At 39.3% G+C, this 21,956-nt stretch overlaps 1 protein-coding gene across 2 annotated transcripts in view; it reads right to left on the bottom strand.

Moving 5' to 3' along the window:
• The window catches only part of CENPU (centromere protein U), a 43,549-nt gene that overhangs the window by 13,206 nt on the left and 8,387 nt on the right, over positions 1–21,956 (bottom strand). For both annotated transcript variants that reach the window (XM_050791704.1, XM_050791705.1), the window contains exons 4-8: positions 21,174–21,279; positions 13,450–13,510; positions 12,716–12,952; positions 8,962–9,031; positions 2,401–2,509 (exon numbers count right to left, since the gene is read on the bottom strand). In XM_050791704.1, coding sequence (XP_050647661.1) covers positions 2,401–2,509; positions 8,962–9,031; positions 12,716–12,952; positions 13,450–13,510; positions 21,174–21,279 — 583 coding nt within the window. The remainder of the gene's footprint in view (positions 1–2,400; positions 2,510–8,961; positions 9,032–12,715; positions 12,953–13,449; positions 13,511–21,173; positions 21,280–21,956) is intronic.

Raw genomic sequence — 21,956 nt, 5'->3', positions numbered from 1 at the left:
GTTTGGCCTTCTGTACATACTGTCTGACAGAAAGGGACAGGCCCAGGGGAAAATAAACTCAGAGACTGGAATAACAAGATGCTGGAGGAACCCAACCATTTCAAAAGGAAAACACATATTATATCCGAAACCTTACCAGAGCAGATATTTTAGAATAGCTGATCCAATAATTTGAAATTAGCTCAACAGATATTCTAAGGAAGATATTAGCAGCATAAAACACAAATACAAGACACAAAAAAAGCAGCAGAAATAGCTGGACATGATGGCTCACACCTGTAATCCCAGCACTTTGGGAGGCAACAGTGGGTGGATCACTTGAGGTCAGGAGTTAGAGACCAGACTGGCCAACATGGTGAAACCCCGTCTCTACTAAAAATACAAAAAATTAGCTGGGTGTGGTGGTGGGTGCCTGTAATCCCAGCAACTAGGGAGGCTGAGGCAGGTGAACTGCTTGAACCCAGGAGGTAGAGGTTGCAGGGACTGAGATTGCGCCACAGCACTCTAGCCTGGGTGACAGAGTGAGACTCCATCTCAAAAAAAAAAAAAAAAAAAAAAAACAGAAAACAAAAAACAAATATAATAGAGAACTCAACAGATGGGACAAACGGCAGACTGGATATTTCTAAGAATAAATTAGAAAATCTAATTTCTTAGATTGAGGAAATCTCCCAGTGAATGAAGCAAAGGATAATAAGATAACAAAAAAGAAAATTAGGATAAAAATATTTTAAATTCTTAGAATTAAAAAAAGTAATTTGTTCAGCAGCAATAGATTAAAAAAAAATTTTTTTTAAACCTTGGAATGAAAAGGTCAGGCTCAATATAGTGAAATTTAAGAATATCAAAGAAACAAAGTAACAGTTGAGAGAGCTAAACAACAGATCACATTCAAAGAAATAAGAATTAGATAGACATCAAATTTTCCAAAAGCAACACTCGATGTAAAAGAATATAAAGTTTCCAAAGTATTTAAGAAAATAATTTAGAACATAAAATATTATATCCAGCTAAGCTGTCATTCAAATTCAAGGGTATAATAAAAATAATCAGAAGGTTTAGAAGTTTTGCAACATAAAGAGCCACACTGTGGTGTTGGATGAAATATTTAAATAAGAGAAAATACTTATCTACAGGATATTGCAAGAAAATATCTGAGATAAAAGTGATCAAATACCTAAGTAAATTTTGTTATTGTCTTAAAAACAGAGACACACACAACAGAAGGGGAAATTCTATCTACCTTAATTTAGAATTAAAGGTGGTGAGTTATAAATACAATTTTTTTAAGTTAAAAAAAATTCAGAACATCAAAAAGTAGAATAAAAAAGTTAAAGAAGTAACAATATATTAACATATTGTTCAAGATATATCAATAATTACAATAAATGCTAATGGACTAAACTCGAGTTGAAATTCAAAGACTGATACACTGGATTTAAAAAGACGAATAAAGAAATTAAAATTTAAGGTAGCAAAAAGGTTGGAAGTAAAAGAAATTAAAAAGAACGTAAAATCTGGCCAGGCGCAGTGGCTCACGTCTATAATCCCAGCACTTTGGAAGGCCAAGGTGGGCAGATCACGAAGTCAGGAGATCGAGACCATCCTAGCCAACATGGTGAAACCCTGTCTCTACTAAAAATGCAAAAATTAGCTGGGCATGTTGGCACACACCTGTAGTCCCAGCTACTTAGGAGGCTGAGGCAGGAGAATTGCTTGAACCTGGGAGGTGGAGGTTGCAGTGAGCCGAGATCTCACCACTGTACTCCAGCCTGAGGACAGATCGAGACTCCATCTCAAAAAAAAAAAAAAAAAAAAAAAAAAAAAAATCTGGCAAATGCTAGCAAAAGAAAACTATGATGCATATTAGTATCAGGTAAAATAAATTTTAAGACAAAGTATGTTTAGGAATAGAGTGCGTGACCAACTAAAATGTTCAGTCTGCAAGACAGAGCAATTTTACACACGATTTTCCTAATAGTCTCTAAACATATACAGCACAAATGAATAGAAGTACCAAGAAATACTGAACATAGATCCAATAATTAGAGTCTATCTAGATCCAATGATTAGAAATTACACACAGATCATGTACCAGGTCATAAAGAAAGCCTCAAAATTAAAAAAAAAAAAAAAAATTATCACCAGACCATGATCTTTGACCACAACATATTTAAGATAGAAGGTTAATACACAAATATAAATTTAAAAGTCTACATATTTGGAACATTTAAAAACATATGAATTCTTCAAAGAATTAAAGAAACAATTATAATAAACGTAAAAATATCTAAAACAATGACAATGAAAATAGTACATAACAAAAACTGTATGATGAGCAAAAACAGTGCTTCAAGGGAAATTCATCAGGTAAATATACCACATCATCAAAAGACTTACTTATGCTCTAGGTGGGTTTTCTCAAATTCAGGCAAAACAATATTCAACTCTTTGATGTCACTGGTTTTCATTCCTTCTAGACACCAAATGTCCACAGTGTCAGAAGTATCTAGAATATTAAGATAAGTTAACATGCTGGTTATTCATATTTTGGCTGTAGGTCCAGGGTTCTGAAAGCCTGCCACAAAAATAGTCTCACCAAATTGTAAAAGATAGCTACAGCTGAACAATCAGACAGGAGGCGCCGTACTCACCTCTTACCCCTGTGCAGTCTTGCAAACCCCTACATATACTTTCACTTTAACTGCTATCTTGCTGGTTCTCCTACTTTTGCTAAAGCAACCAAAAGCATTGCTGCCTTTTAATCACCTTACTGTATCTTTATTTAGTAGTGTGCTGTTATTTAACATCACTGGGGATAAGCTCTTCATTGTTAGCTGTATTTTCTGAATTTTAATCTATCTGATAGGCCTTTAATAATCTTGTAGGATACAGCAAGATTATTCAGTGTATTAATTTAAATAATTGTAGTTAATATACAGTACTATCCCACACAGGGATCTGAAGACAGATCTTGGTTCTAGTTTGAGCTTCTTTCTTAATAGTCATAAGATCTCAGGCAAGTCAGTTAACCTTCCAGAGGCCATTTCCTCAATGATAAATGGAATAAAAGAATGCTCTCCTTTTTATTATGAGACTCAAGCAAGAAAATATCTGTGAATGCATTTATAAAAACTATAAAATACTATACATCTGTAAGGTGTTATTATCAATTTCCAAAGCATACCTCAATTTTTTTTCTTTAAAAAAATTTTTTTTGAGACAGGGTCTCACTCTGTTGTCCAAACTGCAGTGCAGTAGCATGCTCAGCACTCATTACAGCCTCGAAGTCCTAGGTTCAAGTGATCCTCCCACCTCAGCCTCCCAAACAGCTGAGACTACAAGTGTATGCCACTATGCCTGGCTAGTTCTGAAAATTTTTTGTAAAGGTGGGGTCCCACTATGTTGCCCAGGCTGGTCTTGAACTCCTGGGCTCAAGCAGTCCTCTCACCTCAGCCTCCCAAAGTGCTGGGATTACAGGTGCACCCATCATTCTCAGCCCCCAGTTTTCTGTATGTTAACAGAAGCCATTGGCAGGAAAGTCTACTCTTCTTCCATAATTCTTTGTTTAATACTACAAAACTGACAAACATACTGAGAGTTTGTCTCCAGATTCACAATGACCTGAGTGTAACTCTTGGCTCTGGTGGATTAGTAACAGCCACCAATTCTTTCCCACTCTTCCCTACTTCCATTCCCTTGAATCTGGGATAGCCCCCTATAACCGGCTTGATCAACAGAGCATGAAGGAGTGAAAGGCCAGGTCTCAGGGTATCTGCAGCTTCTGCTTTACACCTCCTGCAATGCTCCCTCTTGGACATCAACTGTCACATGAAATTCTGACTACTGAACAACAGGCAAGCCCAAGCTAGCCACTTAAAAAGAGGCCACATGCAGGAGGAACAAGGCACCAGATAGATGAAAACAGTCATCTTAGACCTTCCACCCTAGCTCAGCCATTAAACGAACAGAATTGCCCAAAGCAAAACTGTAAGCAAATAAAACGATGGCCATTGTCAATCAGGGGCTGGCAAACTTCAGTGAAGTGCCAGAAGGTAACTACTGTTGGCTTCATGGGCCAACTGTTCAACTCTGCCATTGTAGTGTGAAGGCAGCCACAAACAATCCACAGAAGAGTGAATCTGGCTGTGATCCAATAAAAGTTCATTTTCAAAAACAGGCAATGGACTAAATTTGAATTGTAGATATAGATTTTTTTTTTTTTTTTTTGAGACAGAGTTTTGCTTTTGTTGCCCAGGCTGAACTCTGCTTCCCAGGTTCAAGTGATTCGCTTATCTCGCCCTCCCGAGTAGCTGGGATTTACGGGCATGTGCCACCATGCCTGGCTAATTTTCGTATTTTCAGTGGAGACGGGGTTTCACCATGTTGGTCAAGCTGGTCTCGAACTCCTTACCTCAAGTGATCCACCCGCCTTGGCCTCCCAAAGTGCTGGGATTACAGGTGTGAGCCACCGTGCCCGGCCTACACATAGTTTTTAGATTAGTAAGTTTTAAGGTAGTTTGTTAGGCATTAATACACCCAAAACACTGGCTGAACCCACTTATGGCTGTGTAAGCTCAGACAAGTTTTTTAACCTAAGACCTCAATTTTCTCACCTGTAAAAATGGGGGAAATAATATCTATACTTCATAGGTTTATTATAAGAATGAGAGAGAAGATAACATTAAACACTCAGTATAATGACTGGCACATAGTAAATACTTTGCTGTCTTTGTTGCTACTAATTTATAAAATAGAAACAGTAGGAACAGAAGTTAGTAAAAAGTATTCCAATGATACTTCCAGGCCAGACCCATAACACTGTTACCCACAATTCTGCCACCACCCCAATATACACAAATCCTTACTCACCTAAACTCAGCTCACCATGATTTTTAGAAAAACCAGTAATCTGCAAAAAGTAGTTCTGCATTTATTTATTTATTTATTTATTGAGACAGAGTCTCGCTTTGCCGCCCAGGCTGGAGTGCAGTGGCACGATCTCAGCTCACTGCAAGCTCTGCCTCCTGGGTTCACGCCATTCTCCTGCCTCAGCCTCCCGAGTAGCTGGGACTACAGGCTCCCGCCACCACGCCCGGCTATTTTTGTATTTTTGGTAGAAACAGGGTTTCACAGTGTTAGCTAGGATGGTCTGGATCTCCTGACCTCGTGATCCGCCCGCCTCGGCCTCCCAAAGTGCTGTGATTACAGGCGTGAGCCACTGCACCTGGCCTAGTTCTGCTTTTATAAAAGACACAGTATCTAAAGGTCTTATTAGTTTAAATAAAATCTTCCTTAAGCTCTCAGGACCAACAGATTTTTTTTTTAAGTTTAATTAAGAACCGTATATCCAAGCTATCTACTCTTACTGAACATAACATTTATTTTGGCATCAGAATTGATCTATGATGAGTTATTTTATACACGACAACATTTATATATGCATAATATAAATATGCATAATAAAAGGGTTGCCCATAGGACCACAGTACAACTTAAGAAGGAGAGCACTGGTCAGGTGTGGTGGCTCACACCTATAATCCCAGCACTTTGGGAGGCTGAGGTGGATAGATCACCTGAGGTCAAGAGTTCAAGACTAGCCTAGCCAATATGGTGAAACCCCCTCTCTATTAAAAAAAAAAAAAAAAAAAATCAAAAAATTAGCCAGGGAGTAGTGGCGGGCGCCTGTAATCCCAACTACTCAGGAGGCTCAGGCAGGAGAATCGCTTGAACCTGGGAGGCAGAGGTTGAAGGAAGCCGAGATTGTGCCACTTCACTGCAGCCTGGGCGACAAGAGCAAAACTCGGTCAAAAAAAAAAAGAGAGCATTAATAAGACACTGGAAGCACTCTGCGTACCTGACTCCAATGCCTTCTGAACTTTGTGTTTATCATCATATTACTCTTTGTTATAATTTTATTGTACACAAATATATTCCTAAACAATGTGGAGTTTAGAATGTTTTTGACCTTTTTACAATTGCTTATGCACCAGTAAAAGTTCTGCTTTTGTATTCCACTCCATACGTACACAGCAATTTATCTATCAATTCTAATGTGATAAGTTGTTTGCAGTACTTTGCTAGCATGAAAGACAATGCTAAGAGCACTCATACACATGATACACAGACACGTTCAAGAATTCCTCTAGTAAATACACCCACCAGCAACTGCTAGGTTTCAAAGTCTGCATGTTTTTTCAACTTTGCCAGAGAATGGCCAAAATTATTTTCAAAGTGCTTACATCTCTTCATATCTGCAGTGATTAAGGATCTCTACTGGTGACATCCTCGTTAAATATGGACTCTTGAGAGGCTAAAATATGTGTCAAACTAGGAGGTGCAAAGGAGTGTCTCACTGTAGCTGTGAATTTAAATTTCTGTGATTAGGAATGCACTCCCTCCAAATGTTTATTTTACTATTTCCTCTTCTGTAAAAATGTTGGTGTCATCTGCCCATTTTTCTACTAAGTTGTCTTTTTATTGATACTCCTTTATTTTCTCTAAAAATTGTCCAATTTTACCTGTCATATTTAAGCCTTCAATTCAGAACTTTTTTTGTGTGCTGCAAGTCAGAGGCAGTCTCATTTCATTTTTCTACAGGGAAACACTGTCACAGAACCACCTTTCCCCACTGACCAGCAGCCAACATTTTTGTCATACATTCATCAAGTTTCCATATATGCAGGGTCTCTTTTCTGGTCTATCTTTTGGTGTCACGGTCCCTAAGATTAGAATTAAATGTCTGTTAGACCAGGGGTCCCCAAGCCCCCAGCCACAGACCGGTATCAGTTTGTGGCCTGTTAGGAACTGGGCCACACAGCAGGAGGTGAGTGGCAGGGTGGGGGGGCGAGTGAGCATGACCACCCGAGCTCCACCTCCTGTCAGAGTAGTGGTGGCATTAGACTCTCATGGGAGCACGAACCTCATTGTGAACTGCACATGCGAGGGATCTAGGTTGTGAGCTCCTTTTGGGAATCTAACGCCGATGATCTGAGGTGGAACAGTTTTATCCCAAAACCATCTCCAATCCTCGTCCACGCAAAAATTGTCTGCCATGAAACCAGTCCCTGGTGCGAAAAAGTTTGGGGACTGCTATATTAGACCTGCCTATAAAACTATATAGAATTGAGGAGTTTTTGTTAGTTTAATAGAAAAATTTTAAACTAGTGTTTGAATTTGATAGTTACAGGATTATTTCAGTTTTCTTCTTCAAAATCCAGCTTCATTAGCCTTGCATTTTTCTAGATATTTATGTGTTACAATATGGGGGAGAAGAGGATATCCCCTTTTCCTCTATTTTGGCGGGGTGGGTGGATTCACTTTTAAATTTTTGTTTTTAATTGACACATAGTAATTGTACATATTTATGAGTACAGTGTGATGTGTCAATACATATATGTATTGTCTAAAAAATCAAATTAGGGCATTCAGCATATCCATCACCTCATACATTTATCATTTGTTTGTGGTAAGAAGACTAAAAATCCTCTCTTCTAGCTGTTTTGAAATGTGTAACACTGTTAACCATAGTCACCTGAACTTATACCTATCTAACTGTATTTGTACCCGCTGACCAGCCTCTCCCTCTCCCCGCTCCCCACTAGCCTCCCCTATCTATTTTAAATTTATTCACATGAAGTTGTTCATTATATTCTTAGTAACATTTAAACTGTGCATTTAAACATTTAAACTTCTGGTAGGAGTATAAAATTATGTTATACAACCACTTTGGGAATGCAGTTTGCAAAGTTTGGCAGTTTCTTGTAAAATTAAACATATGCCTACCCTATGACTCAGCAACTTCACTCCTTTTTATTTACCCAAGAGAAATGAAAACATATGTTCACAAAGAAATGTGTATAAAAATGTTCACTGGCTGGTTGCAGTGGCTCACACCTGTAATCCCAGCACTTTGGGAGGCCAAGGCAGGTGGATCATGAGGTCAGGAGATTAAGACCATCCTGGCCAACATGGTGAAACCCCATCTCTACTAAAAATACAAAAAATTAGCCGGGCGTGGTGGTGTGGGCCTGTAGTCTCAGCTACTCAGGAGACTGAGGCAGGAGATTCACTTGAACCTGGGAGGCGGAAGTTGCAGTGAGCTGAGATCAAGCCACTGCACTCCAGCCTGGCAACAGAGCAAGACTCAGTCTCAACAACAACAACAACAAAAAGTTCACAGCAGCTTTATTCAAATAGCCAAAACCTGAAAACAACTCAGCTGTCCATCAGTAAGAGACTGGATCAACTGTGGTGTAATCACACAATGGAATAAGCTCAGTAATAAAAATGATACCAAACAACATAGATGGATTGCAAAAAAACTATGCTGAGTGAAAGAAGCCTTACACAAGAGAGTACACACTATGAGATTCCATCTACACAAAATCCCAGAACAGACAAAACTAATCCATAGCAGAAAAAACATCCCTGAAGCCACTGCCTCCAGAGATATGGGGTGGGGACTGACATGAAAGAACTTTCTGGAGTAAAGACTTCACATGTTGACAGCGGCTTGAGTTACACATTGTACTGCATGTACATTTTACATTCAAAGAAAAAACTGTAAACACACTGAACTCCAGTTAATCATGTACATACTTAAGTATTCCAGAGGAAGTACTGATGTCTACATTATTTTAAAATGCCTTAAAAACTGCATTAATGGATTAATACTAACTTTACTACCTATCTAATAAAGTAAATAATAAAATGTTAACTGTAACATCTAAGTAGTGGGTATATAAATATATAAATTTTTTTTCCATCTTAGTTGTATGCTGAAAATTTTCATGACAAAATGTTAGAAAAAAATGTTACTTCAAAGTCACATATTCCTAATTTTTAAAAGTGGCAATTTTATGTACTTACAATTTACAATTATAACAAATTAAGAATAGGGTCTTATTTCTCTCATGAAATTCCTGAACGAGTGACAAAATATAAAACATCATTCTCTACCTGAGCCTACGGCTTTACTTCTTGATTTCTTCTTTTTGCCATGAGACATCTTCCCTTTTTTCTGAGTTTTCTACAAAAAAAAAAAAAAAAAAAAGCATTAAGGTTTTAAGAAGTTTTCTTTCTCTTAAAACATAAGGATTAAGACTGTTACCAAACTGTCATTCAATATTTTAGCTGGGCATAGTGGCTCATGCCTGTAATCCTAGCACTTTGGGAGGCTGAGGCAGGCAGATCACTTGAGGTCAGGAGTTCCAGACCAGCCTGGCCAACATGGTAAAACCCCACCTCTACTAAAAATACAAAAATTGCCAGGGTGTGTTGGCGCACGCCTGTAGTCTCAGCTACTGGGGAGGCTGAGGCAGAAGAACTGCTTGAACCTGGGAGGAGTCAGAGGTTGCAGTGAGCTGAGATTGCACCACTGCACTCCAGCCTGGGTGACAGTGCGAGACTCCATCTCAAGAAGAAAAAAAACTTTAGCTATAATTCTCATTTAGTTGTAAAACAGATTAGTTATATAAATTATCTACATTAATATAAGGAAGCATTGCAAACAAAACCATCACAAAATAAGAGCAAATAAAACTTTCAGTTGACTTATAACAATTGTTGCCTTGATGGGAAAGTTGAACTTTTATTACTTAAGATAATAACATGTGGAATCAGCTCAAATTTCTGTTCCAGCTACGGTGAAGTAACAGCTTCCAAACTAGCTCTCTTGCCATAAACAACCATAAAATGGGGGAAAAGGGGTGGCAATTTTATTCAGGCATTGGACAACAGGCAATACAAGACTGAGTTCCAGGAGAAAGGGGAAACTTGGAAGGTGAACCCTATGACTACCACCCCCACTCCACGCACACAGAGTTTCTAAATGGGGTATAGTGAGCTGAAGTCTAAGCAGGGCATGACAATCCTACCCAGCTGAGAGGCACTTGGAATAAGCTGCTCAGGAGAGCACAGGTGCCTGTGGAGCGGGGGTCCTAAGAGGCCTTGTCTAAGTACTGCCCATGTGCCGGGTGAGACCACATAAAGCCTACCAGAAAACGCTATCGTGAGGATAACAACATAGTTGATAATGAAGGGCAAGCAGCATTGGGGGCACAGGACAAGGTAAATGTACGTGGGAAAGAGACAACTCACGGCTCATCAGAAACCATGGAGACCAGAAGACAACAGAATGGTATAAAGAGCTGGGGAATAAATCTGTCAACTCAGAATTCCACAGCCAGTGAAATATCCTTCAAAAACAGAGTTGAAATAAAAACACTTCCAGATAAACAAAATCTGAGAGAATTTGTCACCAGCAGACCTGCCATGAAAGAAATGCTAGAAGATATTCTGTAGGCTGATGGAAAAAGGTAACAAATGGAAACTAGTATCTATAGGCAGGCAATCAGTGAACTGGAGAGAGGAACAGGTAGAAGACTACAGAGCTGCTGCTTCTCAAATTTTTTTTTTTTAAAAAACAACTCTTTCAAGCAGAAATGACAATACTGTAAGGTTAGATTTGTAACACAGAAGTAAAACAAGACAAAACAGCACAGAGGATGGGGATGGATAAATAGAATTATACATAATATTGTTACGTAATTACATTTATGTAGTGGGAGGTAGTTAATTGTCAAGTAGAATGTATGAAGTGATAACACACTGATTCTAAATAGACTTTGTTAATTTAAGGATGTACATTTTTAACCCAGGAGCAACCACTGAAAAAAATTTAAAAAGGTACAGCTAAGAAGTCAATAGAGAAAATAAAATAGAATACAAAAACAACGTTCAACTAATCCAAAATGAGTTCTAAGAGAGACAGAAAACAGGAGCAAATGGAAAACAGAGTATGGTAGATGTGAACCTCACCATATTTAAAATTACATCAAAAGTCAATGGACTTTTAGCAGAAGTTAAAAAAATACCTCCTCTAAGTAACTGATGGATCAAGCAGACCATCCCCCATCACCAAAAACAAGAGTAAGGAGACAAAATCTCTGAACTACACTTGACCTCAACTGACATTTACAGAACACAACTGCAAATTCAAGTGCACATGGGATGTTCACCAAGACAGATCAACAACAGAGATCATAGTTTGCTTCAATTTGTGTAAAGACAGGAAATAAAAATAAGAATATACATTCATACTTGTTTACATGTACAAAAGGAAATTTGAAAGATATATAAGAAAGTATAAGGTTACCTGTGTGTATGTTTAGCAGGTGGAAAGGTGAAGAAGACAGGGTAGCAGGGACAATTTACTATACTTCAAAAAGTTTTCAAACATGAGCATAAATTATTTATTCAATTAAGTCCAAATGAATTAATCACATATTAAGAACTTGCCAAAAGATATTATATGTCAAGAATTTTAGAACCAATAAGACCCAGAGTTCTTTGTTTTTTGAGACTGAGTCTCACTCTATTGCCCAGTACAGTGGCACAGTCTCAGCTCACTCCAACCTCCGCCTCCTGGGTTCAAGTTGATTCTCTTGCTACAACCTTCTGAGTAGCCGGGATTACAGGAATGCACCACCACACCCGGCTAATTTTTGTATTTTTAGTAGAGAAGGGGTTTTGCCATGTTGGCCAGGCTGGTCTTGAACTCCTGACCTCAGGTGATCCACATGCCTTGGCCTCCCAAAGTGGTAGGATTACAGGCATGAGCCACCGCGCCTGGCCTAAGACCCAGAATTCTTATCAGTAGTTTTTTTCTAAGGAAATGATCTAAGGAATGCACGAATATTTAGCTACAACAAAATTCATCAAAGCACTTATAATTTTTTAAATAGCAATTCTTCATTAGTAAGAGATTAACTATGGCATGCCATGAATGGAATGTTACGCATTGTTGAATACTTAATAACAAGTATATGATCTCAGGGTAATTAAAGCTCACTGAAAGGACTGAACAGCATAGACCAAAAGACGTGGTTATTTTGGGTTATGGAATTATAGGTGATTTTATCTTCTTTTCCATACCCTCTAGTTTTTTTTTTTTTTTTTTTTTTTTTTTTTTGAGACAGAGTCTCGCTCTGTCGCCCAGGCTGGAGTGCAGTGGCCGCATCTCAGCTCACTGCAAGCTCCGCCTCCCGGGTCTACGCCATTCTCCTGCCTCAGCCTCCCGAGTAGCTGGGACTACAGGCGCCCGCCACCTCACCCGGCTAGTTTTTTGTATTTTTTTAGTAGAGACGGGGTTTCACCGTATTAGCCAGGCTGTTCTCGATCTCCTGACCTTGTGATCCGCCCGTCTCGGCCTCCCAAAGTGCTGGGATTACAGGCTTGAGCCACCGCGCCCGGCCTTTTTTTTTTTTTTAAGACGGAGTCTTGCTCTGTCACCCAGGCTGGAGTGCAGTGGTGCAATCTCAGCTTACTGCAACCTCCGCCACCTGGACTCAAGCGATTCTCCTGCCTCAGCCCCCTGAGTAGCTAGGATTACAGGCATGCGCCACTGCATCCAGCTAATTTTTGTACTTTTAGTAGAGACGGGGTTTCACCATGTTGCCCAGGCTGGTCTTGAACTCCTGACCTCAGGTGATCCCCCTGCCTCGGTCTCCCAAAGTGCTGGGATTACAGGCGTGAGCCACTGCACCCGGCCATACCATCTAGATTTTCTAAAACAAACATTTTTATTACATTAAGGAAAATATAAAATTTATCTTTGAAAAGATATGAAGGAAAGAGAAAATGCTTCATTTTCTTCCCCAAAATTTTTCAATAAACCTTTTTTGCTCTCCTTGGGGATGGCTGACATTCTTACCGATTGACTTTCTAGTGCCAAGTTCTCTTTTTCAACAGAGGGCTGGGCACTAAGGGGTCCTGTCTTTTTAGAAGTGACCGACTCAGCTGGTTTCTCTGAAAGTTCTGAAGATGCTGTAGTTGGAATAACCTCATGACGCTGTATATTTGTTTTCTCTGCTGATTTAACTTTTCTTCTTGTATCACTTCCTTCAGTGCTTTCAGAGTCATCACTAATGGGCTTGAGCTTTCTTCCTGGCTGTGTAAAAGAAAAAAACAGCAGTACTTATTTAGAAAATAGAAATGCTTATAATTCTTACTGTAATAGTAGAAAACATATATACAGTCCACATTACTCACTTCTAAACTTCAAAACTGAACATAATAGGAAGACAGCAACATAATTAATGGATAGGACAGGAAACCTAAATCAAAGGTTACAATAAACACTCCCAACAATTCCCTCTGCCTTTTAAAATCACGACCTAACCGCAGTACAAGAATGCTATGAAAATTGACAAAGTACATAGAGATGTGAGACCTCTTTAATGAAAAACACTTCAGATACAAAAATATTTTGCTTTTTACTATAAAAGTATATTCTAAAAATAGAACTTTATGAAAAATGTTGCTATGGAATATTTTCTCTATTTGCATCCAATCTAAAGAGGAAATGAAATATTTTACAGAACATTTTCTATTTGAATCCAATCAAACTATATTACAAATTAAAATAGAGCGAATACTCCTACATACCTTTTTTGCACTAATTTTTACAGATTCGATTGCACTTGCTTCATTTCCAGAAGTGTCTGAACTGTAAAAAGTACAAGTCATCAATATCTTGTACACATTCCATTTATATTCGCATGTCTTCTCTAACTTGCTCATCCAACACGAAAACAGACTCAATTTAATGAGGAAATATCCTACTTGTCACATACAAGCCTGCCATGTTCCCAGGTTTACTGCTGCCTCCCACATCTTCCCATACCCAGGCCACATGAGTTTATCCCAGGCAAGCAAGTAACCTGTTCCATTACTGCAGCACCTGTGGTGATGTCTGAGAATTGCACTTTTCTCCAAGTTACCAGTCCCAGGCATATGGGCCATCATTTGTACTAAAAGCTAATCCACTAGGCCCATCCTTAGGTGATAGAAAAGGGAACACATTTTATCCTTTAAAAAGGAAAAAAATAGTCCTAACTTCTGATGGGCTATGAAAATTCATCTTTTCATTTTGTTCAATACAACAAATTTATTTAACACCAACCTCAAAATACAAAGTACAGTGAATAAAATTACTTCAAAATTGAGAGGTTTTCCTTCAAAGGGTTCACTGTCTAGTAGGAAGGCCAAAGATAGTGCAGAGTGATGACCTGGCAAGCACCTGACAGAGAAGATGATGTGGAGACATGGCTTGGGTATTAGGAAAGGCATCACAGTTATGACACTTGGCGGTGACTGGTAAAAAACTTTTTTCAGGAAAACAAGTGTGGAGAAGGACATTTAAAGCAGATGGAAAAGTTAATGTAAAAGCATGGTGGTGTAAAACAGCCTGGCACGTTCAAGAAACGTGCAACAGAGCACGGATAAAATGTATTTTCTAAGAGAAGATAACAAACGCTCGGGAAAAGCCAAAGGCTATGACTGAAGGGCTGCAGGGTACCCACATGGGCATGCTGCATGGATCTCCTATGGTCAGCGCCAGCCTCCAGCTGCAGCGTCTTCTAGATCCACTGCAGCACCTTCTGGATCCACTGCAGCATCTGGGCAGAGGCTATAGCTGTGGGCAGTCTCTAGCCAACAAGTAAGCACAGCAAGGGTCTGGGGCCTCGACGTTTCTGCCTAATACAGGTCAGGCCTCCTTTTAACAGCCCTCACTCCTCCAGAGCTCCGCAGTGGCTTGTTCAGAACTGTAGGCACTGCAGTGCAATTTGAGGCCATCTCTGCCCCATCCTGCTTCTTCCAACTTTACCCTTCACAGATATCACTAATAAACCCCTTCCATTCCTAACTGCCTCAGTGTCTACTCACCCAAGGATCCAAACTGGCACGGGGGCCCTCTATGCCATGCATACAGACAAAGGAGAGCCCTAACAGGACGTGGACGTAGGAGTAAGACGAGACTGGGGTTTCAAAAGATCACTCTGGAAGGTGTATGGGAAGGTAGGCCAGAGGGAGCTGGCACGAGAGATAAGGACACCAGACAGGAAACTACCGCAGGAATGCTGGTAAGAGTGAAGTCCCCAAACCATGGCAGCCACAGGGAGGTGGCAAGGGTGTGGAAAGGAAAAACGGATTCTCAAGGCAGTCACAAGCCAGAAAAATAGGACTGGCCAGACAGAACATACCAGGACTGATTCCCAGATTGCTGGATTGGAGGGGACTGGGTGAATGGCAAGACTATTAACCTAGAGAATACCAAAAGAGTTCACTGACACTAGATGAGAAGGAAAAGGAGCTCAGTTTTACCTTTGTTGAGTGAGGTGCCTATGGGCATCTAGAGAAATATGGCCAATGTGCAAGACATCTTGGAACTCAGGAGAGGGTCTGGACAAGAGACAAACTTGAGAAACGGTGGCACACAGGTAGTTAAAACCATGAGCGTGAACTGGGGTTAGATGGAGAAGAGAGGGCCAGAGAAGAGAGGGCTGAGAACAGAATCACCTACACATAAAGAAAAAAAAACAGGAGAGGAAACAGCCAGGAGCAAGATGGCTGAACAGAGGGCTCCACTGATTGTCCCCGCAGGAACACCAAGTTTAACAACTATCTACGCAAAGGGAGCACCTTCACAGGAAACAAAAGTCAGCTGAGTACTCACAGTGCCTGTTCTTGACTTCCTATCGCTGAAAGACGCACTGAAAAGGGTAGGAAAGAGTCTACAATCGCTGACGCTACCCCTTCCCCATCTCCAACAGTGGCTGCGTGGCACAGAGAATCTGTGCTCTTAGGGGGAGAGCGCAGTGATTTTGCAGCTTTGCTTTGTAATCAGCGCTGTCCTTTAACAGTGGAAAGCAGAACCAGGCTGAACTAAACTGATGCCCACACACAGAGGGAGCATTTGGACTAGTCCTGGTGTGAGGGGAATTGCCCATCTTAGCAGTGGGAGGTAGAGCTCTGACAAGCCTTGCCACTGTGGGCTAAAGTGCTCTGCGGCCCCACGTGAGCCTGAGGGGCAGTCTAGGCCACAAGGATGGTAACTCCTAGTGCTGAGCTGGGCTTGGAGCCAGTGGACTGTGGGGGCATGAGACCTACTGAGACACCAACCAGTGTGGCTAAGGGTGTGCTGGCATCACCCCTCTCCCAGGCCCAGGCAGCACAGCCCATGGCTCCAAAAGAGACCTCTTTCTTCTGCGAGAGGAGAGGAGAGAGAAGAGTGGAGAGGACTTTGTTTTCCATCTTGGATACCAGCTCAGCCACAGTAGCACAGGGCACCAGTCAGGGTCATGAGACCCCCTAATGCAGATCACAACACCTAAGTCCTTTCAAATATCTGGAAAGCCTTCCCAAAAAGGATGGATCCAAACAAGCCCAGACTCCAATGACTACAATAAATACCTGACTCTTCAATGTCCAGATACTGATAAACATCCGTAAGCATCAAGACCATCCAGTAAAACATGACCTCATCAAATGAACTAAATAAGGCACCAGGGACCAATACTGGGGAAACAGCAGATACGTGACCTTCTGGACAGAGAATTCAAAATAGCTGTTTTGAGGAAACTCAAAGAAATTCAAGATAACACGGAGAAGGAATTCAGAATTCTATCAGATCACTTTAACAAAGAATTGAAATAATTTTTTAAAATCAAGCAGAAATTCAGTAGTTGAAAAATGTAGCTGACATATTAAAGAATACATCAGAGTCTCTTAATAGCAGAATCTATCAAGCAGAAGAAAGAATTAGTGAGCTTGAAGAAAGGCTATTTGAAAATACAAAAGAAAAGAAAAAAGAAAAAACAGTCATGAAGCATGCCTACAGGGTCTAGAAAAAGCTTCAAAGGGCAAATCAAAGAGTTACTGGCCTTAAAGAAAGGTAGAGAAAGGCGGGTAGAAAGTTTATTCAAAAAGGTAGTAACAGAGAACTTTCTAAACCAAGAGAAAGGTATCAATATCCAAGTACAAGAAGGTTATACAACCAACACCAAGCAGCTTTAACCCAAAGAAGACTACCTCAAGGCATTTAATAATAGAACACCCAAAGGTCAAAGATAAAGAATCTAAAAGCAGCAAGAGAAAAGAAACAGGTAACTTACAATGGAGCTCCGATATGTCTGGCAGCAGACTTTCAGTGGACACCTTACAGGCCAGGAGAGACTGGCATGATATATTTAAAGTGTTGAAGGAAAAAAACTTTTACCCTATAAGAATATATCTGGTGAAAATATCCTTCAAACATGAAAAAGAAATAAAGACTTTCCCAAACAAAAGCTGAGATATTTTATCAACTCCAGACCTGTCCCAAAAGAAATGCTAAAGGGAGTAATTCAAGCAGAAAGAAAAGGACATTAATGAGCAGTATAAATCACCTGAAGGTATAAAACTCACTGGTAATATTAAGTACACGGAAAAAGATAACACTGTAGCTGATGTGTGTAAACTACTCTCATTGTAAGTAGAAAGACTAAAAGATGAACCAATCAAAAATAACTTTTCAAAACATAAACAGTACAATAAAAGTAAAAACAAAAAGTTAAAAAGTGGGGGAGCAAAGTGAAAGTGTAGAGTTTTTATTAGTTTTTTTTTGCTTGTATATGAAAGCAGGGTTAAGTTGTTAATGGCATAAAATAATGGGTTATATGGCAGTACCTGCTAGCCTCATGGTAACCTCAAATTAAAAAAAAACAACAAATACATAAAAAGACCAAGAAATCACACTGCCAGAGAAAATCACCTTTACTAAAAGCAAGACAGGAAGGAAGAAAAGAAGAGAGGGCCACAAAACAATCAGAAAACAAAAAATAAAATGGCATGAGTAAGTCCCTGCTTAACAATAGTAACACTGAATGTAAATGGACTAAACTCTCCAATCAAAAGACATAGAGTGGCTGGATTGGGGGAAAAAAAAAAAGACCCAATGATTTGTTGCCTACAAGAAACACATTTCATCTATAAAGATACACACAGACTGAAAATAAAGGTACGGAAAAAGATATTCCATGCCAATGGAAACCAAAAAAAGGGCAGAATAGCTATACTTATTTCAGATAAACTAGATTTTTGAGACAGAAACTGTAAGAAGAGACAAAGAAGGTCACTACGTAATGACAAAAGGGGTCAAATTCAGCAAGAGGATACAACAATTTTAAATACACATGCACCCAACATTGGAACACCCAGATAGATGAAGCTAATATTATTAGAGCTAAAGGGAGAGACAGACCCCAATACATTAGCTGGAGACTTCAACACCCCACTTTCAGCACTGGAGAGATCTTCCAGACAGAAGATCAATAAAGAAACAGCAGACTTAATCTGCACTGTAGACCATATGAACCTAACAGATATTTATAGAACATTTCATCCAACAGCTGCAGAATACACATTCTTTTCCTCAGCACATGGATCATTCTCAAGTACAGACCATGTGATAGGTCACAAAACAAGTCTTAAAACATTTTTTAAAAACTGAAATATCAAGTATCTTCTCTGTGGAATAAAACTAGAAATCAATAACAAGAGGAATTTTGGAAGTTATACAAACACACAGAGAAAAAATGTTAATGAAGGACCAGTGGGTCAATTAAGAGAGTAAGAAGGAAGCTGAACAATTTCTTGAGACAAATGATAATGGAAACACAACATACCAAAACCTATGGGATACCACAAAAGCAATACTAAGAGGGAAGTTCACAGCTATAAGTGCCTACATCAAAAAAGAAAATCTTTAAATAAATAACCTAATGATGCATCTTAAAGAACTAGAAAAGCAAGAACAAACCAAATCCAAAACTAATAAAGATCAGCTTTTATAAATAAATGTATAAATTTACCTCAACCCAATAAAGACTGTAACTTTGCTTTTAACTTAACAAGTAGCTCTTAAAAGTCATTTAAAAAAATGAGAAAACAATGAGAAAAGTTGCATTTATACCTCACAAGAATAGAAAAGATCAAGGATTTTAATACAAATCATACAAGTTCTAAAAGAGAACATGAAGGGAGACATCTTCCTAACTATGACTCAAAATCCCTAAACGCTAAGAGTGATAAATATATCACCGTATCTAAATAAAACTAAACATTTTCTATGTTGGAAAAAAAAACACCACCATTAGGTGTTTTGTTAAAAGACAGATGAACCAGTTAAAAAAAAAAAACTGTAACATAGGGCTCATCTCACTAATGTTTAAATGAAGTCATGAAGAAAATGACCAACATCAACTATAGTAAAAAGGATATAAACAGTTTGCAGAAAAACAAATTCAAGAGCTTTTAAATAATTGCTGTTCAATCATTCCTAAGAAGAATACAAATTAGAACTAGGCTGGGATAGCATTTTTGACCTATCACATTGGCAAAAATCCAAGTTTGATCTCACTTTGGTGGCAATGTGGCAATAACTATAAAAATGACAAACACATTTCATTTGACTCAGAATTTCACTTTTATGACTATATCCTATAGATACACAAGCACAAGTGTGAAATGGCACTCCCAGTGGCACTGGGAGTGAGAGCACAGACTGGAAACAGCCTGACTGCCCATTCATACAGGACTGGATAATCACACTAAGGAACACTCATGCTGTGGAAAGGGTAGAACAATGAGAAAGCTCCACGTGTACTGACATGTAAAGATCTCTAAGATGTAGTAAGTGAAAAAAGCTAGGTAGCAACCTATGCTGCCTTTTGTACACAAAAAAAGGGTTAAAATGTGTTTCATATTTACTTTTATATGCACCAAGAAATTCTGGAAGGACATATGAGAAAATAATAAGGGAGAGGGAAGAAGTGGGTTCTAGGAGCTAGATGGATAGTAGACATGATATGAAGACTTACTATACACCTTTTTATATTTTTAAACCATGTGAATGTTTACTCAAAGTATTCCTCTTTAAAAATTACATTCACCACTATTTAGAGTGCATGTTTTCCAAATGTATGACTTCTACTGATTTTCAGTAACATATAAAACTGGAGTCAGCCAGGAGCGGTGGTCAACACCTGTAATCCTAGCACTTTGGGAGGCCAAGGCGGGCAGATCACGAGGTCAGGAGATCAAGACCATCCTGGCCAACATGGTGAAACCCCATCTCTACTAAAAAATACAAAAATTAGCTGGGCATGGTGGCATGCGCCTGTAGTCCAAACTACTCGAGAGGTTGAGGCAGAAGAATTGCTTGAACTGAGGAGGTGGAGGTTGCAGTGAGCCGAGACAGCGCCACTGCACTCCAGCCTGGTGACAGAGTAAGTCTCCAAAATAACCAAGTACTATAAAACTTCCCTAGTATAGACAATCTCAAAATGACTTCTCAGATTTCTGCCCAACTGGAATATTTGTTTTAAAACTGCAGTTTTGGCCGGGCGCGGTGGCTCACGTCTGTAATCCCAGCACTTTGGGAGGCCAAGGTGGGCGGATCATGAGGTCAGGAGATCGAGACCAGCCTGGGTAACACGGTGAAACCAGTCTCTACTAAAAATACAAAAAAAATTAGCTGGGCGTGGTGGTGGGCGCCTGTAGTCCCAGCCACTCGGGAGGCTGAGGCAGGAGAATGGCGTGAACCCAGGAGGTGGAGCTTGCAGTGAACCCAGATCACGCCACTGCACTCCAGTGTGGGAGTCAGAGCAAGATTCCATCTCAAAAAAAACAAATAAAGAAACAAACACTGCACTTTTGATACTTGCTAAATACATTTAGTAACTAGAACTGACCTATTACCCAATAGAGGTCCATAAGTCAAAGAGCTGCTCTAGATAACAACTTAAAATGAGTACTACAGTTATCGAAGAGTTCTGCATTATATAACTTGCTCCCAAGTTTTCTCTATGAAATCATTTTTATAGAGATTTTCCTGACCTATACGTTCACATAAATCTGAAAGACTCAAACCAATGCGCCTCAGGAACAATGCATCTGAAACAGGCTTTGTATTGCTTTGTAATCATCACCTACCATATACAAGGAAACATCTCATTTGTGATCATTAGTTTGTAAATGAAAGAGACCTCCCAAAAATCACCTAAAATTTTATGCTCATAAAATCTTTCCCTCCTTTCTTATTTGACTCAAAGCTAAACTATCTTCCTAGGCATGATTTCTAGGATAATCAGGTGTGAATTCTGTCAGTTATCACAGCTATTATAATTATTGTAATTGTCAATTATTAATAAAGTTTTTATGCCTCAGTTCTCTTGAGAAAAAGCATAACAAGTTGGCTCAAAGTATCTTAAAACGCTTTCTTTTTATTAGCTTCTATCTCAGAAATCCCATTAACCATGAATAAACAATTGCTTGAAATATACCAGTACCTTATTTTTGCTTCTTTTCCTGGAGGAGTTGAAGGGATAGATAGTCCACCAAGTTTGGAGAATTCTTCTTCATCAGCATATATAGCTGTGCTATGTAAAGGAGGATCTTTCAAAAGACAAAAAAGAAGACAACTTTAAAAGTCTGGCTATTTGGGCAATACTGAAGTTTATTCCCTTACAATGGAGTACAAAACAATCTTTGTTCAACTAACAAAATCAAAATCAATTAAACAGGCCACTTCCCAAATGTTTTTGATCTCACACCTCAACAATAAAAATTTTAAACCCTATCACCAACAAACACATGAATATTTATGAATAATAAACCTTTATTACCGCAGTTATATGGAATTATTTTTGGTGTTTGAAACAGGGCCTCACGCTGTTGCCCAGGCTGGAATGCAGTAGTGCGATCTCAGCTCACTGCAGCCTGGAGCACCTAAGCTCAAGCGATCCTCCTGCCGCAGCCTCCTGAATAGCTGGGACTACAGGCACATGCCACCATGCCCAGGTAATTTTTAAATTATTTGTAGAGACAGGGTCTCACTATGTTGCCCAGGTTGGGGAAATTTTAATGAGATAAAAATATAAATCGGAAATCTAACATTTTCTTTCCTCATCCCTGTCAGGTGTCATACACTCTGCATTAGAGACCACTGCATTAAACTATAAACTCTACAGGCCTAGAGAGGTCACCTCACAAAGTGCCCTGCATATAGCGGTCATACAGTATTTTTGAATGAAAAGCCCTTTGGGGAGATTCCAGGCCTCCCTTACTTCCTC

The sequence above is a fragment of the Macaca thibetana genome, chromosome 5 (assembly GCF_024542745.1).
Source record: "Macaca thibetana thibetana isolate TM-01 chromosome 5, ASM2454274v1, whole genome shotgun sequence".
Taxonomy (NCBI): Eukaryota; Metazoa; Chordata; class Mammalia; order Primates; family Cercopithecidae; genus Macaca; species Macaca thibetana.
The sequence above is the reverse complement of the archived record's forward strand: the minus strand, read 5'-3'. Positions and strand labels throughout refer to the sequence as shown.